Source organism: Vipera berus, assembly GCF_964194415.1.
Source record: "Vipera berus genome assembly, chromosome: 1".
In the NCBI taxonomy this organism is placed as follows: Eukaryota; Metazoa; Chordata; class Lepidosauria; order Squamata; family Viperidae; genus Vipera; species Vipera berus.
In genome coordinates, this window is record NC_138202.1 from 288324722 (window position 1) to 288337007 (window position 12286).

Consider the following 12286-nt stretch of genomic DNA (forward strand, 5'->3'; position numbering starts at 1 on the left):
GAAACTAGATATTACACCAAAAATGCAAGAGAATTCCTAGAGACATGGCACTCTGATGAATTGGTCATTAGCAGGCATGTTGGAATAGCTCCATCTACAAACCATTCAAGAAACGAAGCAAGCAAAAATAATGAAGAGGCAAACAGTCCTGAACACCTTCCTCTTCAATAAAAGAAGCAATATGTCACTCAAAAAATAAGGGAAAAACAATGTCCCAGTAAAAGCTGGTAGGACATGCTACCACATATAAACAGCAGCAAACAGTCACCCATGCAACAGTGATGTTGCCTAATTTGGTAATGACATGTCTGCAAAAGAGAAGCAAGCTCAGAACACCAAGAGCCAGCCAGCCAGATTTCAGCTGAAGGTAGTACAGTAAGTTGTTTAAGGGGGAATAGTTTTCCCAACTGAGAGTGCACATTGACTGACTATATTTATGAAATAAATAAAAGCATAAATTGTCATTTGTTCACTTAGATTCTGTTTATATATTATAGAACCTCCAAGAAACTGTCGTAACATTAAATGCCAAAAATAACTCAAAAATCTGAAGGGGTGCTTTTTCACAGAATTGTAGAAGAATAGTTTTCGATTCAGAAAAAAATGAAATATAGTTTCCAGATATGATTAGTGTAAGATCTGAAAGTTAAAATGCTAATTAGTCATCCTCTTATTTATTCTATAGGTTGAAGATTATGCCTTAAGAAAAAATATGCCTGTGGCAGAAGTTGAAAAATGGCTTGGACCTATTCTTGGATATGATTCAGAGTAACTAAATAGGGTGATTGATTGTTTGGGTGATATCCATAACAGAAAACATTCATAAGCAGAATAGGGAGGAGATTTCTGTGTGTTGGGGGGCAGTATTGCTTCTCCATCCCCTACTGTCTAGCAGAGTCCACCAAACTTGTGGAACAAATGTGGGAGAAAATTGCCCTTCCTTGTTTTTCTGATTAATTTTAAATAAACAAGGAACAGCTGTTCTGTGGGTAACCCTTCAAATGATTGTTCAGTGTAGCTATCTGCCATGGGGGAAAAGAAATATCTAATTGTAAAATATTCTCTACACTACATCAAGCCTACAATAAGCTGTAAAACAAACCTAAAACAAAATTCTTAGATGTGAAGTGTATCTCTCAGTTTTGGCTACCCTGGAAATGTCCATTTACATGCATATGCATGTTACCATAAGCTATTTAAAATAAATATATTCTTTTCTTTTTAATTGTATTTTAATTTCTTTTCTTTCTAATTGTATTTGGGATTTTGATGCGTGTATATGAAATATCCTTTGCCTGGATGTCTAAAGTTCATCTTTTTTAATGGAATTGTTGTTGTTAGTTGTGAAGTCGTGTCCGACCCATCGCGACCCCATGGAATAGTTTCATAAATAAAAGGAAAAATAAAATATCAAATACATGAATATTTTATGAAAACTAATGCAAATATTATACAAAATCTGTAATTCACTACTGATACTGTAATCTGTAATTTTGCCTTCTGACAATATAGCCGATGGACAATGTTTTATAGCCTAAGCTCAGCAATTATTTGCACTGATATGTCCCTCTATTTGGGAGTCTTACTGATATTTAATGTAATTGTATGTGTATTTAATAAGTTGTGCAGTGCTTTAGATTCTTTTGGAAGAGGTGCTTCAGAATGACTTGGGCTGTAAATGCAACACTTGTCTGAAATTCATAGCAGTCGCCTCTTTTCAGAAATATGGTCAGAAGAAAATGACCTAGTTGCTTTAGTGAAATGTTTATCAGCTGCCTTTGTGCTCCCATGTTTTCTGAAATACTTTTTGTCAATTGAATCCCTCAAGCATTGCATGGCTTTAACATTTAATAACAAATTGGCTCAGAAATTAGAAGGAATGTGGGAGATTAATAAGTGCCTTGATTCTTATTACCTTCTTACTATACTGGCATATATATCTGAATAGTAGAGGAATATGGGCAAAAGGGCCAAAAAGTGTCTTCTCCTAGCTTCAGGAGAGTATGGAATACATTCACATAAATAGTTCTAGATGTTACAGAGTTCATATTTGCATATAAACCTAAGAATACTCTTCAGAATTCTCGATTTAAGTTGGGGTAAGTGGAGTTCACAGGGTGCCCTCTTGTCATTCTTGTGTTCACGTTTTTTCCTAAATAATTGCTTATTGCTTATTATAATTGATTATTCATAATAGCTCAATTATTTACTCTTGAAGCCCTGGAAAATCATGCTCTTTTTGGAACTTTTATAATCTCTATTTGTAATTATACTCACAGGTGGCTAAGCCTTCTGTTCTGTTACTACAGAAATGTGCTCTGTTATTACTGTGTTGTATTACATACCAAGAGCTGCCAAAACATTAGATTGCAAATCTTTAGATTTTTACATGAACAGTACCTTATGCCACTGCCATAAGGTCATTTTCTAGAAATCTTTTTTTTTGCCATCAAATTGCCTTTTTGCAGGCCTCTATGATATATGGATTCATCACTACTACATTCATTCTGGTATCGATAGCTGGAGGATTTAAATTAGTACTGCTAATATTTTCACAATAGGTTTCATATATTTTATTTTCCCATTTTAATTTGAGGAGAATGTTTATTAATGATAAACTGCAATTCATTTGTGGACTTCGATAGAGGCTCTCTAGGACCTTGATAAAACTAAATTAATTAGTTTTATATTTCTTCAGTCTTAATGAAAAAGAAATATTCAGACAGAAAAGTCTCACATTCTATAGATCTCAAACGTGCACACACACATATTCAGATCCAGCCCAACCACCAGGCAGTTGCAGAGGGAAAGCAAACTTCCAGTATTTGCTTTGTTGTGACTGGATTTTTACAGCCAGGCAAGCAAGCGCTTGTGGGATTTTCAGGCCCCAAAAGAACTTAGCTGGATCCGGCGTGCTGAAGCCAGCTGCGTTCATTGATTTACACACAGGCGTTAACACATAGGCTGTGCACAATATATATGTGATTTACACTACCATGTGCGCTAGTTAGCACATAGGCCTTACAGCTGTTCTCCAAGGTCTAAAAGGGCAGCCGATGGCAAAACCACAACCCAGCTACTCCCACGTGAAGCCCCTACGATGCTCTCAATAAAAACTATGCTGCAGCTGCCACCTGACGGGGGAGGGTGGTCTCAAGGTTTATGAGTAGATGAAAATGGGAAGTTTTGAAAAGTCAAATAGCCCCCCCCCCCAACAAAAAGCCCTGATGAAATATCACAAATAGTTCCTATAACACTTTCTTCTTAAGTAGACACATACCCCAAATTTTGGGTAAACTGGATGAATCATCTGGAAGCCATGTATACTGAGTTTCTTCTTTAGATTGCCACCTGAAAGTAATGGAGGTCAGCCAGCGACCTGCATCCTTTCCCTGTGACATCCAGGTCACAACCTCCCACCATATCTTTCCTTCTCCTCCAATCCACTTAGCATTATCAATATTTATTCCTAATGCTCCATTCCCAAATGTGTCATGTGAATCCCGATTGGTGTTATGCAGGCAGGAGTTTCTTGGTTTGCAAGGCAGTCCCTAGATTAGAGATCCTACCCACTGTTTATAATTGAAGGATTATTATTCACATTTTTATATCACATGTTTTGATATCTCTGTCAAATTATGATTAGCACATCAGACTTCTCACCAGATTAAATAGTATTAATATTCTTTATGCTCCACTGGGCTTGTGGAGGATTTATCAGTACCAAATTTCAAATAAAATCTCTTACTAAACTGTACTTTGGGATTCTTTTGTTAACTTCTTTGGCATTCTGCATACCTTATTAATATCAGCAAGTGTTCACTGTTTATTAGATACATAAGTTACTTTGATCTCTGGCAGTTGAATGAATGTCTTTATTATTTTGCTGTTTGTTTTGTTTCTGCAAAAAAAACTGACAGATGGGATAAGTGCCTAGGCAAACACGTTGTCTGCTAGATGTTAAAATCAAATTCCTTAAGCTTGCCTCTTTGTATCTATCTGGCGTGGAGTAAAGAAGGCAGATTTTTTGCAGGAAGGCTGGCACTTTTTTCCAACACTTTTTTCTAGTTTTTCAAGGCTTGCAGAAAACATGACTTGTGGCATGAGACTGTCACAGAGTGAGGAAAACCAAACATTTTTTGACTTGTTTTTAGATTTTTAAAGGAGAGATTGGCTCAGTAGTTAAAAATAGATGTGTTAAAATTGCAGAGACTTAATGCATCTATTTTTAACCTTCAAGTGCAAAAAAAAAAAGTAATCCGTCTCTTTGATACCTACTTTTTAAATTTTGTTTGGGGTGCCAAAGAAAAATAAATGCTAGGGGCCTTGTATTGTTCTTTATAGCAAAACCCATCCCATTAAGTAAAGTGTATTTTTTAAAGGAAATAGGATCTATCTTTAAGTTAGAAGTACAGGGAAGCAGTGTTGTAAATAGGATGTCTGAGGCTTTCTTTCTAGCAATCTAAGTGTCAGGTACCAGTTAAGATGCTGAGTTTTCTTTGCTATCCTTGTTGCCTCTAGTTTTTTTTAAAAACCCTTTGTTTGTGTAATTGCAGAGCTTTATCCTTAGCTGTTTTTAATCACCAGTTTTTTTCTTTCTGGCTGTGGTGGACCTCTTTCCTTAAGTAGTGGTTTTGTGAGGTTTATGTACCTGACTTTTATCCAACAATTCAAATTAAATTCTTCAACTATCTTCCCTAGTATTCCTGATTATCCCATTATTTGGCTACTACTGTAGGGCTGCACTCTTGAGTGTTTTCGTGATCCCCCATTTTCACATATTAACAGTACATTTTTGAATACATTATGCCATTAAATTGGATTTGCGAGTGACTTGTTCAAATCTTTGTGATGACCTATCAAAAAAAAATGAAATGTGAATTCCATGTGAGTTTCATTGGAGATACACAAATACATACACACTCTATTGCAATTTGAAAAGCTGTAGATAGAGTGGTGGATTTTTAAATGACTCAATTTAAACTCAATTAAAATCCTTTCTGTGACATGAAACTCACTGAATATCATAAAAAGAATTGCTGTCTCTCAGCCTAACCTTGCTGACAGACTAATCCGTGTATTCATGAAAGAGTGAAATGCATGGGATAAAATTATGTTTCAGCACAACCAAAATCAGGATTAAAAAAATGCTATCCTTACCATTCTACTTTACAGTAATTGGTTCTTCTAACCCAAATTGAAGTTAGCTTGATTTGATGAATTTCCATCTGGCAAGGATTTTCATAATTGTAGAGCATTTAGAAGGCTTAATAAAAAAAGAAAAGAAATTCCCAGGGAGTTGACATGGTGGAAACTGTTCTTGGTTATCAGTGAAAGATGAAACGTAACTCAATTGGTCCTTTTAAATCTGTAAATGCTGTAATGTGCAGAAGGGAAGAAAGAAAGAAAAAATCCTACTTTATTGGCTTTAATCACCAGTGAAAGTTAGCAATTTGCTACGGAAATCCAGTGATTCAATCCTAGGCAGTTCTGGGCATAACAAAATTGAGGCTAGGTGGATCATGGGGAGACTTATGGAGTCCCTAATTCAGTGTTTATTCTGTCAAACAACTAGAGATAGCATCCACAAATGCCAGCCACATATATACATTTCTAAAAATAATAAGTATCTAATATTTTATCTAATTTTCTTCTACTAACTACTTTCACATTCTTTTATTGTTCAATTGTGTAAGACTTAACCATGTATAAATGTATATTTTAAAATTATTATCTAGCATAAAATGGCACCTGGTGTTATTTTTCTGTTAATGGCTTATATCCTCAAGTCTTTGAACGAAAAATTAATAAATAATATCACTAAAGCTTAGCACTGTTATTGATCTGCCTTGTAGTCTGATGGATGAAAGTATGTGACAAGTATTAAATATATATGGAGTTGGGTTCTTGGAGCACTGTTGGAACAGCAGAAATTTAAACTACTTTCAGTAGAAATGGAGTAAATTCTAAGGACAACTGATCAGCAATTAGAATTTTCCAATTTCTGCTTTGCATTTTTTGCATACTTTGTTAATACATGAATCATCAATACACCTGTGTTCAAAGACCAGTTTTCCATAATCTCTTGCACTTTAAATGTATTGTGTGTACAACTCCTGGAAACTATACTCAGCATGTGTAGTTGGGTGATGGGAATTGTAGTTTCAACATGCTTCAACATATTCACATGGGATGGTATTATTTAAGTTTCTTTTACATATAAATGTCATTGATTATCCACATGGTAGATTTATCCTACAACAGAATTCTCTCTGTAATGAGTTCTAGAAAATTTAATCTAAAAAATGTACCTTGTTACACTAATTCTAAACACACACAAATATTTCAATATGCTGTTTTTGTCTGTGAAGTCAGAACATTAAAATTCTAGCTCCAGGCTAACTTGCATCTTATGTTCTCCTTTGCCTTGAAAAAGCCACTCAGCTTTGCAGTCTCTTTTCCCTAGATGTTTCTCCACTAGACTATCAAACATTGTCCATTGCTATTTAGTTCAGACCCCACTATTCTCCATCAATGTATGTCTTTTCCCTTAATAACTAGCAAAGTATAGTTTAGCTATGATTTATATACATTAAATGTGTCAAAGGGGATAGTGATTTAAAGTGAGAATGTCTTGAAATGTTTTAATGTTATGTAGTATGGTAGTTTCTGCCAACCTAGCAGTTCGAAAGCACGTAAAAATGCAAGTAGAAAAATAGGGACCACTCCGGTGGGAAGGTAACAGCATTCCGTGCGCCTTTGGCGTCCAGTCATGCCGGCCACATGACCACGGAGACGTCCTCGGACAAGCGCTGGCTCTTCGGCTTTGAAACGGAGATGAGCACCGGCCCCTAGAGTCGGAAACGACTAGCACGCATGTGCGGGGGAACCTTTACCTTTACCTTTAGTATGGTAGTAGTGCAATTATTTGAAGACTACTGACATTCTACTTAGCAGTTTCTATCTGCCAAGTTATCACCGTATATATTTATGTGCAGTTAACTTGTCATACATTTCCTTTCATTATAGGTTTATCTGTTCATTGCTTTGCTCTATTGTACTGTGCTAGACATTTTAAAATGTTCCTCACCACAAGAACATGGGGGTCGGTAGACAATTTTAACTCAAATTTCTCTCTTGCAACCCACAAACTCAATCCCATTGTTCTTCTGGAGGATCTCTCACTTTCCCAAATCATACTGGAGAATACTTCAGAGGGAAAGAAAAATCAACAGATATCACCTGCCTTTTATAGAGAGTAATATTCCATTCTACTATTTGTAACTGGATGTTACATTGCTATGTTACGTTTTTATATTAAGGTGACCAGACAGCCTTACATTTTAAAACTCTCTAGAGGCTGAAACCATAGAGAAAATCAGATGTCAACACACATTAATAAGTACATAATTAGCTCCAATTAACACATCTACAGACTGTAACATACATTTCATGCACAAGCAGCATCTGTGAACGTGAAGCTAAAAATACATTTCTACTTTTCATACTCTTACCCTTGTTTAAAAGCTTGTATCCAAGTTATCTGTGTATGAAAGTAGTAAGAAAATGGTCGAGTGGAACGCTGATAACTATAGGGAATGACACATATATGGAAATCAATGGCATCAGAAAGTCTGTTAACTGCATTCTGGATTTTAATGAAAATTGAAAAGGTGAGTTTCTACAGATGAATTTGTAAGAATTTTTACTATATGCATGAATCAAGATATGTGTTTCAGTAAAGCTTAATTATTTCACATTATACATCCCTTGTTTAACCCAAATGAGATATCCGTTAGATATAAGTGTAGCCAAATGCAGTAGAATGCGGCAGAAACCAAATTTCTGTGACGATGACGACTACATTATGCTGAATCCAGTGGCACCTGCACCCATAAGGGACTTACATGCAGAGCAAAAGCTACAAGAAAGTTAGCTAAGCCAAAGTGTGCTGATTAAAAATCACATTCTATACTTGTAATCTAAAGTTCTGATTTGGAAAGACCACCAATACAGAGTAAATACAGAAGAGAATAATGAGTACACCTACTAAGACAACAATGAAAATCAGGTGTTTTTTTTCTTGCTTGGAATAGTTATATATCAACTATAAGGACAAGCAAATACACTTTAGTTCTAAATACTGTGGGGAACGCTTATTTCATGCTCTTGGCACAGATATTATGATTCACATTTAGAACTACAGGCAATCATTGACAATACAGAGCTCTGATTTTGGCAGTCCTGGCAGGAAATAGAAATGATACTTCATGATTATCACACTCCATAAATTTGTTGTTGTTAGCTGCGAAGTCGTGTCCGACCCATCGCGACCCTATGGACAACATTCCTCCAGGCCTTCCTGTCTTCTACCATCTTCTGGAGTCCATTTAAGCTCACGCCTACTGCTTCAGTGACTCCATCCAGCCACCTCATTCTCTGTCGTCCCCTTCTTCTATTGCCCTCGATCTTTCCCAGCATTAGGCTCTTCTCCAGTGAGTCCTTCCTTCTCATTAGGTGGCCAAAGTATTTGAGTTTTAGCTTCAGGATCTGGCCTTCTAAAGAGCAGTCAGGATTGATCTCCTCTAGGACTGACCGGTTTGATCGCCTTGCAGTCCAAGGGACTCGCAGGAGTCTTCTCCAGCACCATAGTTCAAAGGCCTCAATTCTTTGGCGCTCAGCCTTTCTTATGGTCCAACTTTCACTGCCATACATTGCAACTGGGAAGACCATAGCCTTGACTATACGCACTTTTGTTGACAGGGTGATGTCTCTGCTTTTTAGTGTGCTGTCTAGATTTGCCATGGCTTTCCTCCCCAGGAGCAAGCGTCTTTTAATTTCTTGGCTACAGTCCCCATCTGCAGTGATCTTGGAGCCCAGGAAAACAAAATCTGTCACTACCTCCATTTCTTCCCCATCTATTTGCCAGGAATTGAGAGGGCCAGTTGCCATGATCTTGGTTTTCTTAATGTTAAGTTTCAACCCAAGTTTTGCACTCTCCTTCTTCACCCGCAACAAGAGGCTCTTTAGTTCTTCTTCACTTTCTGCCATTAGAGTGGTATCATCTGCGTATCTTAGGTTGTTGATATTTCTTCCGGCAATCTTAATTCCAACTTTTGATTCATCTAGCCCTGCCTTTCTCATGATGTGCTCTGCATATAAGTTAAATAGGCAGGGCGACAGTATACAGCCTTGCCGGACTCCTTTCCCAATTTTGAACCAATCAGTGGTTCCGTGTCCAGTTCTCACTGTTGCTTCTTGACCCGCATATAGGTTTCTCAAGAGACAAATAAGATGGTCTGGTACTCCCATCTCTTTAAGAACTTGCCACAGTTTGTTATGATCCACACAATCAAAGGCTTTAGCATAGTCAATGAAGCAGAAGTAGATGTTTTTCTGGAACTCCCTAGCTTTCTCCATGATCCAGCGTATGTTGGCAATTTGATCTCTAGTTCCTCTGCCTCTTCGAAATCCTGCCTGTACTTCTGGTAGTTCTCGATCCACATACTGCTGAAGTCTAGCTTGTAGGATTTTAAGCATGACTTTACTAGCATGAGAAATGAGTGCAATGGTGCGATAGTTTGAACATTCTTTGGCACTGCCTTTCTTTGGAATTGGAATGTAAACTGATCTTTTCCAATCCTGTGGCCACTGTTGAGTTTTCCAAATTTGCTGGCAAATTGAGTGTAGCACTTTTACTGCACTGTCTTTTAAGATTTTGAATAGCTCAGCTGGAATACTGTCACCTCCACTAGCTTTGTTGTTGCTCAGCTTTTCTAAGGCCCACTTCACCTCACATTCTAGGATGTCTGGCTCGAGGTCAGTGACCACATCATTGTGATTATCTGGGACGTTAAGCTCATTCTTGTATAGTTCTTCTGTGTAATTTTGCCACCTCTTCTTAATCTCTTCTGCCTCTGTTAGGTCCCTGCCATTTTGGTCCTTTATCATGCCCATTTTTGCATTAAACGTTCCCTTCATCTCTCCAATTTTCTTGAAAAGATCTCTGGTCCTCCCTATTCTATTGTTTTCTTCTATTTCTTTGCACTGTTCATTTAAGAAGGCATTCTTATCTCTTCTAGCTATTCTCTGGAATTCTGCATTCAATTGGGCATATCTATGTTTTTCTCCCTTGCCTTTCGCTTCCCTCCTTTCCTCAGCTATTTGCAAAGCTTCCTCAGACAGCCATTTTGCTTTCTTGCATTTCTTTTTCTTTGGGATAGTTTTGGTTGCTACCTGTTGTACAATGTCGCGAACCTCTGTCCATAGTTCTTCAGGCACTCTGTCTATCAGATCTAATTCCTTAAATCTATTTGTCACCTCTACTGTATATTCAACAGGGATATGATTTAATTCATACCTGACTGGCCTAGTGCTTTTCCCTACTTTCTTCAGTTTAAGCCTAAACTTTGCAAGGAGAAGCTCATGGTCTGAGCCACAGTCAGCTCCTGGTCTTGTTTTTACCGACTGTATAGAGCTTCTCCATCTTTGGCTGCAGAGCATATAGTCAATCTGATTTCTGTGTTGACCGTCTGGTGATGTCCATGTGTAGAGCCGTCTCTTGGGTTGTTGGAAAAGAGTGTTTGCTATGACCATCGTATTCTCTTGACAAAATTCTATCAGCCTGTGCCCTGCTTCATTTTGTACTCCAAGGCCAAACTTGCCTGTTATTCCAGTTATCTTTTGGCTTCCTACTTTAGCATTCCAATCCCCCATGATGATAAGGACATCATTTTTTGGTGTTACTTCTATAAGGTGCTGTAGGGCTTCATAGAACCGGTCAATTTCATCCTCTTCAGCACTGGTGGTTGGGGCATAGACTTGGACTACTGTGATATTGAATGGTTTGCCTTGGATTCGAACTGAGATCATTCTGTCATTTTGAGGATTGTATCCCAGTATTGATTTTCCTACTCTTTTATTGACTATGAAGGCTACTCCATTTCTTCTGAGGGATTCTTGCCCGCAGTAGTATACCTGATGGTCATCTGAATTAAATTCACCCATTCCTGTCCATTTTAGTTCGCTGATACCTAAGATGTCGATGTTCAGTCTTGTCATCTCTTGTTTGACCACGTCCAGCTTTCCTTGATTCATGGATCTTACATTCCAGGTTCCTATGGAGAAAAAATCTTTACAGCATCGGACTTTCCTTTCACCACCAGACATATCCACAGCTGAGCGTCCTTTCGGCTTTGGCCCAGTCGCTTCATTCTTTCTGGCGCTACTAGTACTAGCCCTCTGCTCTTCCCCAGTAGCATATTGGACGCCTTCCGACCTGAGGGGCTCATCTTCCAGCGTCATATCGTTTTGCCTTTTGGTACTGTCCATAGGGTTTTCATGGCAAAGATACTGGAGTGGGTTGCCATTTCCTTCTCCAGTGGATCACGTTTTGTCAGAACTCTCAGCTATGACCTGTCCGTCTTGGGTGGCCCTGCACGGCATAGCTCATAGCTTCATTGAATTACGCAAGCCCCTTCGCCACGACAAGGCAGTAATCCATGAAGGGGACTCCATAAATAATAAACATCAAAACAGTGTGAGGCTATGCTTCAAAGGAATAATAAAATGTAATCTGAATATTAACATTGACCCTTTTCAATGTCAAATCAATTAGAAAAAAGCTTTTAAACAATTTTGTCTATTATACATAATTAGTTGAGATGTCCATCCAGATAAAGGTAGGACAGGAGTGTCAAACTCAATTTCATTGAGGGCCGCATCAGCATTGTAGTTGCCCTCAGGGGGCCGGGTGGGTATGGCCAGGGTGGGCGTGGCCTACTGGGTGGGTGTGGCTAGAGTGCGTATGGCCTACTGGGTGGGCATGGCCAGCTCTACATCGTTCGCATCAAGGGTGCCTATGGGGGCCTGGGCAGGAGTGGGACAGATCTGAGTCATTGGCAGGAGGAGGGTCTCTGGGCCAGGGCCAAGGCAGTGGGGGCCGTTCCCTCACTGTTTCCAGGATGGCTTCGCGGGCCACATGAAACCACTTCGCGGGCCGGATCCGGCCCCCGGGCCTTGTGTTTGACATGTCTGAGGTAGGAGATAAGTTAGTACAGTGGTTAAGGCCCCAGACTAGAAAGCAAAACTGAGTTCAAGTTCCACCTTAGCCATGAAAGCCAGCTGAGTGGCCTTGGACCAGTCACTCTCAGCCCAACCCACCTCATAGAGTTGTTATTATGGGGGAGATAGGAGGAAGGAGGTGTGCTAAATATGTTTACTGCCTTGAGTTATTTATAGGGTTATAAAGGTGGGATATAAATATTTGCAGAAATATAAAATGCTG

General features: G+C 38.6%; 1 protein-coding gene across 1 annotated transcript in view; it reads left to right on the forward strand.

The window, feature by feature from the left end:
* Window positions 1-5843, forward strand: part of MTR (5-methyltetrahydrofolate-homocysteine methyltransferase) — a 91516-nt gene extending 85673 nt beyond the window's left edge. Inside the window, exon 33 of the mRNA XM_081332664.1 lies at window positions 686-5843. Within this exon, the coding sequence (XP_081188790.1) occupies window positions 686-772 (87 nt within the window). The 3' untranslated portion in view covers window positions 773-5843. The remainder of the gene's footprint in view (window positions 1-685) is intronic.
* Window positions 5844-12286: the final 6443 nt, after the last annotated feature.